We start from the raw sequence: 14,961 nt of genomic DNA on the forward strand, positions 1-14,961 counted from the left end.
CAATCGTCGGCCGCCCTTTTCATCAGTGGTCTACACTCGTTCCCAATCGGGACCGCCCTTGTGTCAATCGAGCGTTTATTCAATACCGCCCGTCGTATTCGTCTGTGGTACACGCAACTACCACATCAGTTGACTAATCCGTGGACTACCTGTTCTTTATTCAACCTTGTTTCATCACCGTCTAGACCATCATGTCAATCCGGAGATCTCAAAGAATTGCAGGACAAGGGCCTGATCATTCCACTGACCTAGCCAAACTGATATCTCTAAGGAACACTCGAAGAGGTCTTCTGGGATATCTTACACGGGTGGCAAATCAAATCTTATCCTACCTGAATGATCAAGATGCATCGAGTGCGTCTACGTTGCATAACACTCTTGTGGAGACTTACTTAAAATTCAGAGCGGCAAACACAGAATATCTTATCTATGAAACTGACGAAAGAAGGATACAAGAATGCACAGAAACTGAAGCTAGAGAGGCTAATCGCATCGCTGAAATAGAGCATGAGATTCGTACAAGATTGAGAACACCAAATCTTTCCAACACTACACCTGATACAAGTCTGTATGATGTAGATCCATCTGAAACTTCCAACATATCGGGTCATGATAAACGTACTAACGTATTCAATCCTCGTATTCGTATACCTGTTGGCTCCATTGGAAACTCACCTACTGTTTCTCATATCGAATCACCTCCTAACTCAGCTATTCACCACTCACCTGTCCATTCACAACCTCTTCAACGAAGTCTATCTCAGGTGAGATTTACTCCATGTCCACCTTCGGTGTCTTCTGTCACAGCAAAGCCACGAAGCAGCTTCCGACGTCTACGCCAAAAGGCATCTACAACATCAGGTGATAATCGTTCAGAGCCTTCAACTGCCACTGTGACTCTTGCTAATGCTAATTCTTACACAAAACCCAAACCTCCATACCTCGTCTTCAGACCAGTCGACCAATTCATTGACGAATTGACAGAAGGAGAGGAAACATGCCTCGCCGGCTTATCAAACCCATTAACAGCAAATTCTGCGCTGAGGTTCGAATTCGAAACAAAGGCTCTTCCAACCATTGAATTAGTTAAGTTCAGTGGCGACAGCTCCAAATGGCCAGACTTCGTCGAAAATTTTAGTCGCAGAGTCCATTATAAACTATCCTTCACCGACAACGATCGAATGGAAAGACTCCTCAGTATTTTGATTGGTGAAGCCAAAAAGAGCGTGGAATGTATCGGAACCTCTGGGATATTCTACGCAACTGCCTTGAAAACCCTGAAGAGAGATTTCGGTAATAAGACGGTGGTCACACATTCCAAGCTTAGGAACCTGCTTGACAAACCTCAGTTACCTTCTGATGATCGTTCCTCCTTGAAAAGATTTCACCAAACACCTGAAATCAACAGTGACATGGCTAAAGATGATTGGTAATATGGGTGCAATTCACTCTGCTGAGAATCTGTCCAGAGCTGTCATTCGGTTGCCTGACAATTTGAGAAAGGCATTTTATCGGACATCTAAAGATTACGAGGATACCAGTCTTTCACTGATGAAGCTTGAATCGTGGCTTGACTCCAAGCTCAAGGAGTTTTATAATCCCATTGCAGACATAATCGCTCAAGAAGAACAGAAACCAAAAGACAAAAGGAAAGACAAACGCAAGGAAGGGCAATCAAATTACTTGGGAGGAAAAGGTGATTCAAAGACCCCAGTATGCTACGTATGCAATGAACCCCACAAGCTTTGGCGTTGTGAACGCTTTAAACAGAAATCAATTGCTGAAAGGAGAGGAGAAGCAAGAAAGTTAAATCTATGCTATAACTGTCTCTCAAAAGGTCATTCCATCAAAGATTGCAAGTGCCAGACAAGATGTAAAGAATGTCAACGAAAGCACCACACGTTACTCCATGATCCAAATTACAAAGCAAATCCACTTGCAGGAACTAAGGAAGGGGAATCTCATTATGCTAAATCCAAAAGGACAACCTTCCTTCAGATCGTGCCGGTCACCATTTCAAACGGTGATATATCAGAAAAGGTGAATGTTCTTCTAGATCCTGGTTCTGATACCACGTTAATCAGTGCCAGCCTTGTTGATCGATTGAAATTACCAAATATCAACAGTAATCTGAAAGTTTCTATCAGCAACGTTCTAACAAAAAAGCAAACCATGAGATCAAGATCAGTCAACTTTCTTCTTTCATCATGTGATTCCAGCGTTCATGTAGAGGACGCTTGGGTAGTCGAGTCTCTAAACATCAAGAAGAAACCCTACAACGTTTCGAAAATGAAGAAACAATACCAACATCTCAGAGATGCTTCCTTACCACAACCACTCGATAAAGACGTTGAGATCCTAATCGGTGCAGACGTACCAGAAGCACTCTTGCATCTCAAATTTATTAAAGGTGAAAGCTCAAAAGAACCAATTGCTGTGAGGACTTTGCTAGGATGGACTATCTTCGGAGGGAAGTCTGGTAGCAATGATGGTTGCTCTAATTACATATCAGTTCAATCCCTTGACTCGAAGCTGGAAAGATTCTGGAGTCAAGAAACCTATGCGACAACGCCTGATTCAGAAGCCTTGCTTACTCGGGATGAGAAGAGAGCCTTACATCTTCTAAAGAACAACACAAGACTCGTGAACAATCATTTTGAAGTGGGCATGTTGTGGAAAAGTGACGATTTGGAGCTCGTGAATAATCGACCACTTGCTGTCACCAGACTTCTGTCTACTGAGCGAAGATTAGAGAAATACCTGAAATCAAACAAATCTACAGTTCGAAGTTAGAAGATTATGTAAAGATTGGTCACGTCCAAGAATTGACCAAAGACGAAGCAGCAAAGACATCATCCAAGACGAACTATATACCGCATCACTTTGTCTTAGAACCAAACAAACCAGGTAAAATTCGAATTGTCTGGGATGCATCTGCTAGGTTTAAAGGAACCTCACTGAATGATCAACTCCTCAAAGGACCAGATTTACTGAACAGCCTGGTCACAGTCCTATCGAAATTTCGAAGAGGAAAAATTGCAGTGATGAGTGACGTAGAAAAAATGTTCCACCAAGTTCTTGTACCTGAAGAGGATACAGATTCATTGCGCTTTTTGTGGAGGAAAAATGAGGAAGAGATATCAGAGTTTAAGATACTGGTCCACCCTTTCGGAAAAAAGGATTCACCGTGCTGTGCCAATTGGGCATTGAAGGGATGTGCTAATAAGATTCAAGACGTACCAGAAGGAGAAGTGCTCAAATCGCTAACATCGGATGAAAGAGCAGCTGTCACAAAAGCTGTTTCCGAAGAATTCTACATGGATGACTTCCTAGGATCATTCGATTCAACAAATGAAGCAGTCAACACCTGTTCAAACCTTGTCAGAATCACCGCTGAAAGAGGTTTTCGATTGACAAAGTGGATTTCAATAATACTGAATTTTTGAAAGCAATTCCAAAGGAGGATTTATCGCCAAAAATAACAAACCACGACTTCAAGGTACTACCATCAGAAAGAACCCTTGGAGTAAGGTGGAATCCAACCGACGATGTCTTCTTCTTCAATGTTCCAGTCAAGGAATGTAAAGAGACAAAGAGAGGCTTGCTGAGTTTCTTGTGTTCGATATTCGACCCTCTTGGATTCTTGGCACCCTACCTTATTGCACCAAAACTGATGCTTCAATCCCTTTGGAAAGAAAAGGTTGGATGGGATGACACCCTTCCAGAACGGATCCTGAAACAGTTCAAAGAATGGCAAGAAGGACTTTCGTCACTGAAAGAAATCTCCATACCAAGATGGTTCAACTTTGCAAAGATTACAGCTACCGAAATCGAGTTACACGTCTTTTCAGATGCTTCGATGAAGGCATTTGGAGCAGTTGCTTACTTTCGGACAATGGATGATGACGAGGTCAACTGTAGTTTCATCATCGGTAAATCAAGGTTAGGACCTATTAAAGGAAGCACAACACCACGTTTAGAGCTGCAAGCTGCTGTCCTCGCATCCAGGATTAAAAATTGTGTCGTCAAAGAAATGGATCTTCCCATGAACAAGACCTTCATGTGGACTGATTCAAAGGTCACACTCAGTTATATTCGGAATGAACAAAAGCGATTCTCAAATTACGTAATGAACCGTACAAACGAAATCCGTAAAAAGACAGAAGTTGAGAATTGGCGCTTCATACCAGGAAAACTCAACATCGCAGACATTGGAACCAAATGTTTTGGTGTTGAAGAAACCAAGACATGGATCGATGGACCTGAATTCTTGAGGGAGAAAGTGGTCAGGCAATTTGAGGAACCTGAGGAGGACGAAGAACTCATGGAGGTCATCACAGCCCATATCGAAATCAGAGTTGACGAATCAACAAATGTCATCAGTTGGGAAAGATTTTCCAGTTGGACCAAGCTGAAACGATGCTACGCCTGGATCCTCAAGCTGAGAAGGAGATGGGTAGAGGTAAAACGTAATGGTGAATCGTCAATCAACAAAGAATTCCTTGATGTTGAGGACCTCAATGACGCTACCAAGGAATTATGTCGAATTGCCCAAGATGAATCGCAACATTCAATGGATGAAAAGAGACTTTCAAGTTTCACACCAATCATTCTACACAACCTCGTTTGTGTCGGAGGACGTATTTCCAAATGTGACGTACCCAACCAGTCCAAGCATCAAGTCATTCTTTCCAACGAACATCCAATAAGCGAGCTCATCATACGCCATGTACATGAGGTCAACCACCACTGTGGAAGAAATGCCACTCTTGCCCTTGTGCGAGAGAAGTATTGGATTTTGAAAGGAAAGAGCAAGGTCAGGAAAGTGCTAAATCAATGCTTTGTTTGCAGGAGAGAGACGATCAAAACCAAACATCCAATGATGGCAGACCTTCCAAAGGAAAGACTTTCAGTTGGATCACACGCTTTTGAGAATGTTGGAGTCGACTACTTTGGACCAATCAATGTAAAACAAGGACGTAGAACTCGCAGAACTGCAGGCACCGCTAAAAGGTATGGTGCTCTCTTCACGTGTATGACTACACGAGCTTTACACCTCGAACTAGCTGGAGACCTATCAACTGACAGCTTCATCTTAGCACTCCGACGTTTTCGAGCCAGGAGAGGCAATCCAAAAACCATCAGGAGTGATAACGGAACCAACTTTGTGGGAGCTGAAAGAGAGATACGAGAAGCTCTTGCAAAATGGGACCAGAAACGAATCCAAGATGAGCTTTCACAGTATGACATTGTGTGGAAGTTCAATCCACCTGTAGCTCCATGGATGGGTGGAGCTATGGAATCCATGGTTAAGCTCACAAAGAAATCATTACGATCAGTAATCAAAGACAGAATCTTCACCGAGGAAGCACTTCACACGTTCCTCCTTGAAGTTGAATCAACTATCAATTCGCGACCACTCACACCACTGAGTGACGACATCAACGATTTTGAAGCTCTCACCCCTAACCACTTTCTATTAGGAAGAGCTTCACCCAATCTTCCAATCATTTATAACCCTCAACAAAACAACCTGAAGAGCAAGTGGAAGCAGGTACAATCAACACTTGACGAATTTTGGAAGAGATGGGCAAAGGAGTACCTACCTACAATCAACGAACGAGCTAAATGGCGCCATCCAATACGGAACACTAAAGAAGGGGATTTAGTTGTCATCAGCGAAAAGGACATCCCAAGATACAAATGGCCATTGGCACGCGTTGTTAGTGTCATCACATCAGATGATGGCATCACAAGGATTGCAAAAGTCAAGACGTCCGACGGTTCTATATACACTAGGCCAACCGGTAGCCTAGGCTTGTTGGAAGACGGAACCTCATCCAATTGACGATTGCCCTGTCATCGAGTTGAGCAAAAACATATGCTTATTACGTTGCGTTAATAAATATCACCAATGGTACACCTTACGTTGCTAAGGTACTATCAACAGAAGTTCGTCCCTGAACTTGAAGTCATCAATTGTACACCTTACGTTGCTAAGGTACTATCAACAGAAGTTCGTCCCTGAACTTGAAGTCATCAATTGTACACCTTACGTTGCTAAGGTACTATCCAACAGAAGTTCGTCCCTGAACTTGAAGTCATCAATTGTACACCTTACGTTGCTAAGGTACTATCAACAGAAGTTCGTCCCTGAACTTGAAGTCATCAATTGTACACCTTACGTTGCTAAGGTATTATCAACAGAAGTTCGTTCCTGAACTTGAAGTCATCAATGGTACACCTTGCGTTGCTAAGGTACTATCAACAGAAGTTCGTCCCTGAACTTGAAGTCGTCAATTGTGCACCTTACGTTGCTAAGGTACTATCCACAAAGGTTCGCCCTTGAACTTGAAGTCATCAATGAAATGCCTTGCTTTGCTAGGGCACTATCATCAGAAGTTCGCCCCTGAACTTTGAAGTTACCATCAATGAAACAAGGCCCTGTACCAATTGTTCGCCTTGTTTCTACAAAAGTGCTATCACCAGAAGTTCATTGAACGTGACGCAATCATCAGTCGTTCGCCTGGAACCAGGCATTATCATCAGAAGTTTGTCTTGAACTTGAGGGAATCATCAGATGTTCACCCTACATCAAATCATCAACTGTTTCGACGGTCATCTTCACAGTTCGCCACGAAATTTTGGTACGACTACCACCGTGTTGTACATAATGAGCTGAATAGTCCGATTGATAGACTGAATGAACTCATGATGAACTCTTGGTTCTTCCCCTTTTGGGTGGGAGTGTTTTGGATAATGTGCTTATAACTGATTTGTTTTGGTTGTGACGTATGCCCTCGATAATGACAAGATGATAATTATCTTTAATTACCTTATCACGTTTTTTCATAAAGTATCATTTTTTCTACGCCTTTTTCACGCACTCAAATCAGATCAGAATTACTTTTACAAGAGACGTGAGTGAGATTTTCATTCTCGAGATGTGAGCAAAATACTTTTACTTTATGAGATCTGAATTCATTACAGAGTTGATTTTACTTTTACTTGGAGTCACGAACATTTGGGGATAGTGATATTTTTCCCTAGTTTATAAATACCCAAGTCAGATTAAGACATATTTTTATGAAGCGATTTCTTTACTTGTACATTATTTTACCTAGTCGACATTTTTCTTTCATAGGCCTATGTACATATTTTTAGTTTTTGAACTTTGTGTTTTTAGCTTGAACAACAATCAACAAGATTCCTACGTTCCAAGATTTTTGACTCAACTATCCCTAACAGAACGATTTCAAGAAAATCATAATGGCAGATATTTTTAAAAGTTTCTGAGGAAATGTGTGTAATTTATCGATGTTGATGGCTTGTTGATTCTTTAAAGAAAAAAAGATAACAGGTATAGCTTTTTCTAATCCTGGAATATCGAGGTTCCAGCTGCACTGCCCAAAGTTGCGAAATGGTAGCTATGGGTAATTCCTTTGTTCTTTTGCTATTTTCTTTTGTTCTGTGTGACATAAAGGCGCTTCGCAAATCGAAGTACTTTAACTAACTGCATGGCATGGGTTGGCCCGGGCAAAGGTTCATTCACTTGCCAAGTGAACCGCTGCTAGTGGGAATTGAATCTCAGTCGCCTGTGCAGCAACCAAGGTCAATGACCACTATACTTACTTCAGTATACTTCAGTTTGATTTGATGATATTCATCTGACGGGTACAAAATGCATAAAACATAATGCATAGTATTGTGTAATTTACAGAACGATTTTATATTTTCTAAAACTCTCCTTTGTAGATAGAGGCTAAAACCGCAAAAACCTAAAAGAAGAGTTTCTTGTAAACATTCATTCCAATAAGAGGGATTTCCTTAGACATAATATTTACTTTTCGAATCCGAACGAAAGAGAAAACATTTGAATCATAAAAACTAAGGATAAATAATGTCGAACTTAATCGAACCTTGTTGGTCGATTAACGTTCGACTAAGTTCAGTTCTTGAACTTCAATCGAATTTCTCAAAATACAAAGTGCGATTAGTTCGATTACATTAATCGAACTTAATCAAACTTTTTTTAAAGAGACCTCGACAGTTCGATTAGTTCGATTACATTAATCGAACTTAATTGAACTAATCGAACTTAATCGAACGTTATCAAGTTTAATTGAATAAAAATTTGAGAAAACCCGAGCAACTGAAGGCCTCTCCACTTGCGCGTAATCCGATCGCACTTTTTGCCGGCCTTTGACGACACTTTGAAGAACTTCTATCTATCTATCTATCTATATATTTCATACTAAAAGGTCCTAGGACCCATTATCCGTACATTTGTTTGTTAAAAAAAATGAAAAATGAATAATTAAATAAATGAAATGTTAAGAGCAATAAAATATTTTAGAATTTTAATTAATGCTTGAGATAACGAGAAAAGAATGAATAGTATTAAATTAGTGTTAAAAAAAATGAAAAATGAATAATTAAATAAATGAAATGTTAAGAGCAATAAAATATAATTTAGAATTTTAATTAATGCTTGAGATAACGAGAAAAGAATGAATAGTATAATTGGAAAACCAAGCATGCAGCCCTGTGTGCTGTGATAGATCGTGCTTGAGACTAGATTCAATATAGAGAAGTACTAAGATGTATTAAAGCTAGCAGACAGAATGTAACTTTGAAGCACCCCCGCTTGTGCAGGCTTTTACCCTCACATCCCCCTGACCAGTGGGCACCGATCAAACTCCCTGGAACCCCGGCCGGGACCCCCAGGGGTCGTCCACGATTTAAGTTTTGAAGGTGAGTCGGTCGGGCGACGCGAACGGAACATATTTTAGATTGCCGCCTAATACACCTTTCCCGTAATTCGTCAAACTAATGCGCGCGCATTATTTTGATGCTCTCCACCGTTTGGTCTCTGGAGGTAAACAAACCCGTTTTTGCCTGCGTTCCCTTAGGGAAAGTTGGTTTTTCGAGCTTTTCTTAAGTTCTGTTGAACAAAATCCCCTCAAATTTTAGTATGTTCAATCTATTCATGATATTATACCACCCTGAAAATATTTTGCCAAAAGAAGGTCGCTGTCCAAAGTTAGAGGCTCAAATCCCACTTTCCCTAACCCCTCGCAGGCAAAAACGCGTTTTTTACACAACGGTGGAGCGCACATTTTCCCGGGCCATTTCTGAGAAATTTGAATTACGGGAAAGGTGTATTACGTCTGGTTTTATGCATTATGTACCCGTCGGTTTGTTTATCTTTGTCGACCAGCAAGCACTATATGTAGCTGTTATAAGCCTTTGTAGGCTAACCATGAATAAAAACTACTGCAATTGCAGTATACCGCAATTGAGGGATTTCCCTGGTCAAACAATTATACCTACTAAAACAGAGCAAAATTATTATATTTTTTCAACCTTTGATAACCAGGCGGTGTCAATCGAACAACTTCAAACAAAAATCGCAATCGAACCAATCGAACGTAATCGAACGCGATCGAATGGCCGATTCCTGGGTAATATTCGATTGCGTTCGAGTAAGGTTAGATTGGTTCGATTGATTGTTGGCTATGTTCGATTGGTTCGATTGATTGTCAATTACATTGGATTAATCTTCGGTATCGTTCGATTACGATTATGTACGATGAGTTTGATTGCGATTAAATTAAATTGGATCACTCTGTTAGAGCTTCTTAGCGTGGACGGCCGAGCGCTTAAGTAACGTACGAAAGTGAATAAAATCTAATACAATTGAATCAATCGAACGTAATCGAATACAATCGAACGTAATCGAAGCAATTGAACAGCAAATCCTGGGTAATATTCGATTGCCATTCGATTGCGTTCGACAATCGAATTGCAATTATTCGATTGCGTTCAATTGCGTTCGATTGATTCGGCGTTCGATTTGTTCGATTGACACCGTCTGGTGATAAGAGCAAATTTTTTCCTTCTCTAAAAAAAATTGAGACATAGGAGTGTTGATTCAAGCGAAAGAGAAAGTAACTCCTACACAATTGAAGGTATGGTTTAAATACCAAAACCAAAAAAGAATCTGTTACACCTCACCATTCATTAATAGGAAACAAAGATTGATCTTGTCAGATCTTCATCTTCTCGTACTGTACTTGCAAGTCCGTACTTGCAACTCAAGGTCACCAAGATTCTGCAAAAAATATAATATTCGGTGCACGTGCTTTATTGCTTCATTCGGGAAACGGGCTTTAACTCTACGTCCGTAGGGAGACGGACGACGCTTTTCCAGTTACGGCGCAGATCGACTTGGAATACAACCTCGTTCCCTCGCGTGTGCCAAAGTAGCACTCTATGTTACAGATTATGGCGTGCTATTAGCATTCTCAAAGGAGATTTTGTACTTATCTGATATTCCGATGGCGTATTGGCGGCCGCCCACGCTAAAGCTCTAAAGGAGCGGGCCAATATACCATCGGAGAGAAATAGTAGTCATCCATTGATGTGCCGACATAAGTTTAGCCCTCATTTTCGGGGCCGTGCTGAACGCTCAAAAATTGTTTTTTTGAGATCTGGCGCCTCAAAAAGACCGTCAAATCACTGTCGTTAGTTACCACGTCATGAGTATGTCGGCAAAAATTACAAACAACATGGCTGATGTAATTTTCAAAAAATGTGTGCTGTTATGGTTGTTTTTGGTTTCTTTTGATGGATTTTTTGTAGTTTAACTGTACTTATCACTTCCTGAATATTAGTTTTAGTATCCAGTGTAATTTCTGTATGTGCACCAACCCAAAAAATGTGTTTCTACCACAGAAAAGTTGATAATCATAACTTTTATTTTTGTTTGTTTTGATGGCTGATTTTTTCTGCACTTTCTCAAATTTTATACCATTCAAAGACCAAAGAAACTAAAGAAGGTATGTTCCTATGGGCTTAGGCTTTTATCAGTAACTTTCATGTTGTTATCTATCTTAGACCGTCCTCCAAATATAACTGCTTGTCCACTCCACCGGCCGACAACCGACAAACCGACTTCAGTGTTCCAGAACTGAAGTTTTTTGGATAAAATCTTTATTAAACTTCACAAAAGTGGTCATTGAGGGTTAGTATTCATTTTCTATAGCTTTAGTTTTTCTTCTAGTGTTATTATAGATGCTGATTATGACTTTTCTCTTCTTTCAGGCTTTTTTGTGTACAATGTTATTTCTATTTTGTTTTTGCTTCTGTGATCAGTTTAAAGAAGGAAAAATACTTATTTGAGTATTTCTACATGCCCTCCTTGTGAAAAGAATGATAATATTTTGCATGATTCCTTCTCCAAAAAGTTTTGTATTTGAATTTATTTCGTGAAACCTTTTGAAGTTTTTTCTGACCCAAATTTTGTCGGCCATGACACCTTCCCTGTCCAAATTGCACTCGGGCCCATTTTTCTAAAAAATTACGCGGTCAGGCGAAATTCCGTAATGTATTTCTTCCAGATGTTGAAAATTTTCCCGACCTTCAGAGCTTTAGCGTGTCGGAAGAAAATTTCTACATCGGGTGCCAGATAAATTTTGTACAAACTTGTATATTTTAGAAGTGCTATTTTAGCACTCGCAAATTATTTTAGGTGTGTACCAGCGTGTGCGAGTGCAATAGCACGCCATACAGGGCCAGGCCTGAAATAAGTCCACTTACAAACATCAATTTGTCAGATCTAACAAAATTAATAACATAAGAATCAAAAAGCTGATAATAATACGCAGGGAACGAGGTCGAAGAAAGACAAAATAGGATAGAAAGAAGTTTATTTTGAATAATGAAAGATTAAGATATTTCTTGACTCATTTTTAGTTGCTCGACCGTGGCTGAGACAATGGATTCAACTCTAGCTCGCCAGCTTTCATGACAGTCTCAAGATCACTGAATGTTAGTTTTTTTTTATCTTTGAGGAATCAAATTTGGTTTGCACACAGTGAAACTGAAATAGTTGAAGGTTTTCTTCATCATACTCGACTTCCTTCCTTACAGCTATGTATTTCCATGAAGGTAATAAAGATATAGTATGGAGAGAAAACGTATCGGTAAATGACCTAAATGGTCGTTGAAATCTTTTATAAATCTATTCAAAGCGGCTTTTCTTTGATGTACCATCATTGGAAGCAAAAAACATCATAAGAACAGAAAGAGACTGTTTGGTTCATTTTGAAAAACTTAATGTTGCCGAAAATCCTTGTTAAAATGCGATTCGAAGTAGTTTCAACTGATGTGTATATTAATTTCATGAGGAAAAATTTTTGGGCTGGCATTTTGTTAACATTGAGAGTTGCATCACATTATAATTGAAAGTTTTTTATCTTAAAATCTTCACGTCTAAGTGGGCAGCGGTTTTCATACTCTGACAAAATGATCGATACAAGGTTCCTAATCGTAACACGTAATTCTTTTTTAAATCTATCGATGGCTTTATGGGCAGCTTCCCCTAGAAGGGGGGGGGGGCGTACGGGGTTTGTGATTTCCGAAAAACCGAATAATTTTACCAAAATTTCCGAAATTCCGTAAAAAAATACTTGCAATTCCGATACCGATTTTTTGGGGTATTTTTCTTCGTTTTGACTAATTTTTTATCAATTTTGATTTTTCATGTATGAAGTCCGAAAAAAGGGGATAAAAACTTTATAATACCGAAATTTCGAAGCAAAAACTCATGGATTTCCGATACCGAAACAATTTCGGAATTCCGAGATACTGAAGGAATTTTGCTTGAATTCCGAAATTCCGAAGAAAAAATGGTCGATTTCCGCAATTCCGAAAAACCGTACGCCCCCCTCTAGAAGTTTAGAGTATTGTGCTTATTATGCGAAGTTTTTTCAATTTTTCATGACAAGGCTATGTTATAGTCTAAGACGAATCACTATCTAAGAAAAAAGCCCAAAGCCGAAGAGAATTCGCAAACGGGTTTTTTTGCCGAAAAGAGTTAACAGTCGGTAGAGTTGCCAGTCTTTTCGTCGAAACTCTCCCGCCGATTTTTTTCCGTATACTGCCATAAGGCCATACCGCCATTTTTTCCCGCCTTTATACTATCACTGTAACGGGATTTCTGAAAAAAGTGAGCAATGTTTGAAAAGCCCTTGTGACCACTAGAATTGTTTTTGGATACTTATTTTTGGTATATGGCTTCAGGAGTAAGTACATATTGATAAAATACTAAAGAAGTATTTAATAATAAAGTTCTCCCCACTTTTTTTGCATAGGAAGTGAAAAATGCCAAAAAAGTGACATTGCCGAAAAGTGAGGAAAAAACATTGGTGAATGCAGGTGAATGTAGAGCTACCATTTTAGTTAGAGTAATTTAATTGAACTTTCACCCAACCTAAAAGCTGCAGAATTTAATTAGCTTTTCAGGGATAGCTTATTTTTACCAAAAGATTTCTAGTTCTTGAGATATGGCACTTTTCCCAAACACTGCGTTTTCTCAAAAAAAGTTGCGTTGGGACAGCGTGAAAATATAAAAAACAACGTGGCGGAAAGGTTAAGATGAAAAAAATGATTAAAATGTTATGAAAAATCGTTTACTAAAGGAAGGAGAGTGAACAATAATGTCATTCCTGCGGACAAGGCTCGAGCATGAGAAATCGATGAAAATATAGCTCGTTGGTTATCCAGTGTCTTCGGGAAATGAATACAATTATTCAAATTTAGCGTGAATTTGATAACAGAGAAATGGAAAGGAATAGAAAAACAATTTCTTGAAAACAATGGAAACACGGCTTGTTATGTACCAGGACCTTTGCCCTTAAGGTGGTCGTTAACACTTCTGAGATAGGATCATTTTTTTTGGGTCGATTTTTCAATTTTTGGTTTAAATTAAAGTTTGAACCTTACTAAACAATATCCCAAAGTTTTATTTGATATAAAGAAGAGGAAAGTGGAAAAATTTAGGTCTTTAGACACCTACCTGAGCAGATCTTGCGGTCCGCCCTAACCACCCACCCCGCCGCCCGTCACGAAAACCGCAATATTCGCTCTTCTGGTCCTTGGAGCGACTCTGAATTTTTAACGTCGCTACTTAGAGCCAGAAAGAACATTTCCGGAAAATTTTACACCGGTACTGTTAATAGTTCCGGATTTATGACAATCAAAACAAACCCGCCATCTTGAATCTAGTCAAACTTCAAGTTTTGGATTTTTGGTAAAGGGAATAACTGTTTCATGGCTTATTTTCTTGTAGTAAGTGATGGTTTAATGCTTCCATTTTATATAAAGAGCTTCTCAAAACTCCAAGGAACATTTTTACTTGATAATGGTGCATTTCGGGGTTTTCGCAAAAGTGAAAGTGAAAGTGCTCTTTACTAGACTTGAGCGCAGCTTGTATTTCAAGTAACGGGGATGGAAATTTGCTTTTCTACAATAAAATGTGTTACTTTAACCAATGAAAAGGTTAGGGAATATTTTTCAATCACTTTTCACCAACTTTTAGCTTTTTCGCAGGCAAAAGTAAGGTTTACGCAACTTTTTTGCATGTTCGCGGTAAATCTCAGGGTTCCAGGCGAAGCCATGAATTTGCTGACACATGCAAAAAAAAATGGCCTTACTTTCTTTCTTATATTGAAAATTGGATAAGTGCATCAAGTTCAACTGAAATATGTCAAAAATCCCATATTAAAAGCTTTTTTTTCCTCTTTTTACAGCAATAAATAGTTTTAAGGCCAGTTTACGCAAAACAGCAAAACCGGGGGTTTTTGATCTCTTGGCGGAAATATCTCAGGATTGGATGGTCCGATTGGCATGAAATTTTCAACACAGCTTCCCCTCATGGAAAGGTGTGATCTGAGTGAAACAGTTTTTTAAAAAAATGTTTTGTTAATTTTATAATTATAAAAAACAGTTTTTTGGGTTTTTACCCCCTGATTTTATTTTTTTCAAATTTTTTTTTCACTCAGATCACAGAAGGTCACTAGTGTAACATAACTGCCAAATATCAAAAGCTAACTCCTTCTGGTTGCTGAGATTTTTCTGCCAAGAGATTTTCGAATCTATTTTTAGAAGTGACGTCAT

At 39.2% G+C, this 14,961-nt stretch overlaps 2 protein-coding genes across 2 annotated transcripts; both read left to right on the top strand.

Moving 5' to 3' along the window:
* The first annotated feature begins 117 nt into the window (after positions 1 to 117).
* On the top strand, positions 118 to 3,446 carry LOC136808156 (uncharacterized). Its single transcript, XM_067064697.1, has 3 exons — positions 118 to 1,407; positions 1,526 to 2,788; positions 2,893 to 3,446. The coding sequence occupies exons 1-3, from the start codon at positions 192 to 194 to the stop codon at positions 3,444 to 3,446; spliced, it is 3,033 nt and encodes a 1,010-aa protein (XP_066920798.1). The 5' UTR covers positions 118 to 191.
* Positions 3,440 to 5,940, top strand: LOC136808202 (uncharacterized). The gene has a single exon (XM_067064739.1). The coding sequence runs from the start codon at positions 3,674 to 3,676 to the stop codon at positions 5,846 to 5,848; it is 2,175 nt and encodes a 724-aa protein (XP_066920840.1). The 5' UTR covers positions 3,440 to 3,673; the 3' UTR covers positions 5,849 to 5,940.
* The last annotated feature ends 9,021 nt before the right edge of the window (positions 5,941 to 14,961 follow it).

The sequence above is a fragment of the Clytia hemisphaerica genome, unplaced genomic scaffold, assembly GCF_902728285.1.
Source record: "Clytia hemisphaerica strain Z4C2 unplaced genomic scaffold, Clytia hemisphaerica genome assembly, whole genome shotgun sequence".
Taxonomy (NCBI): domain Eukaryota; kingdom Metazoa; phylum Cnidaria; class Hydrozoa; order Leptothecata; family Clytiidae; genus Clytia; species Clytia hemisphaerica.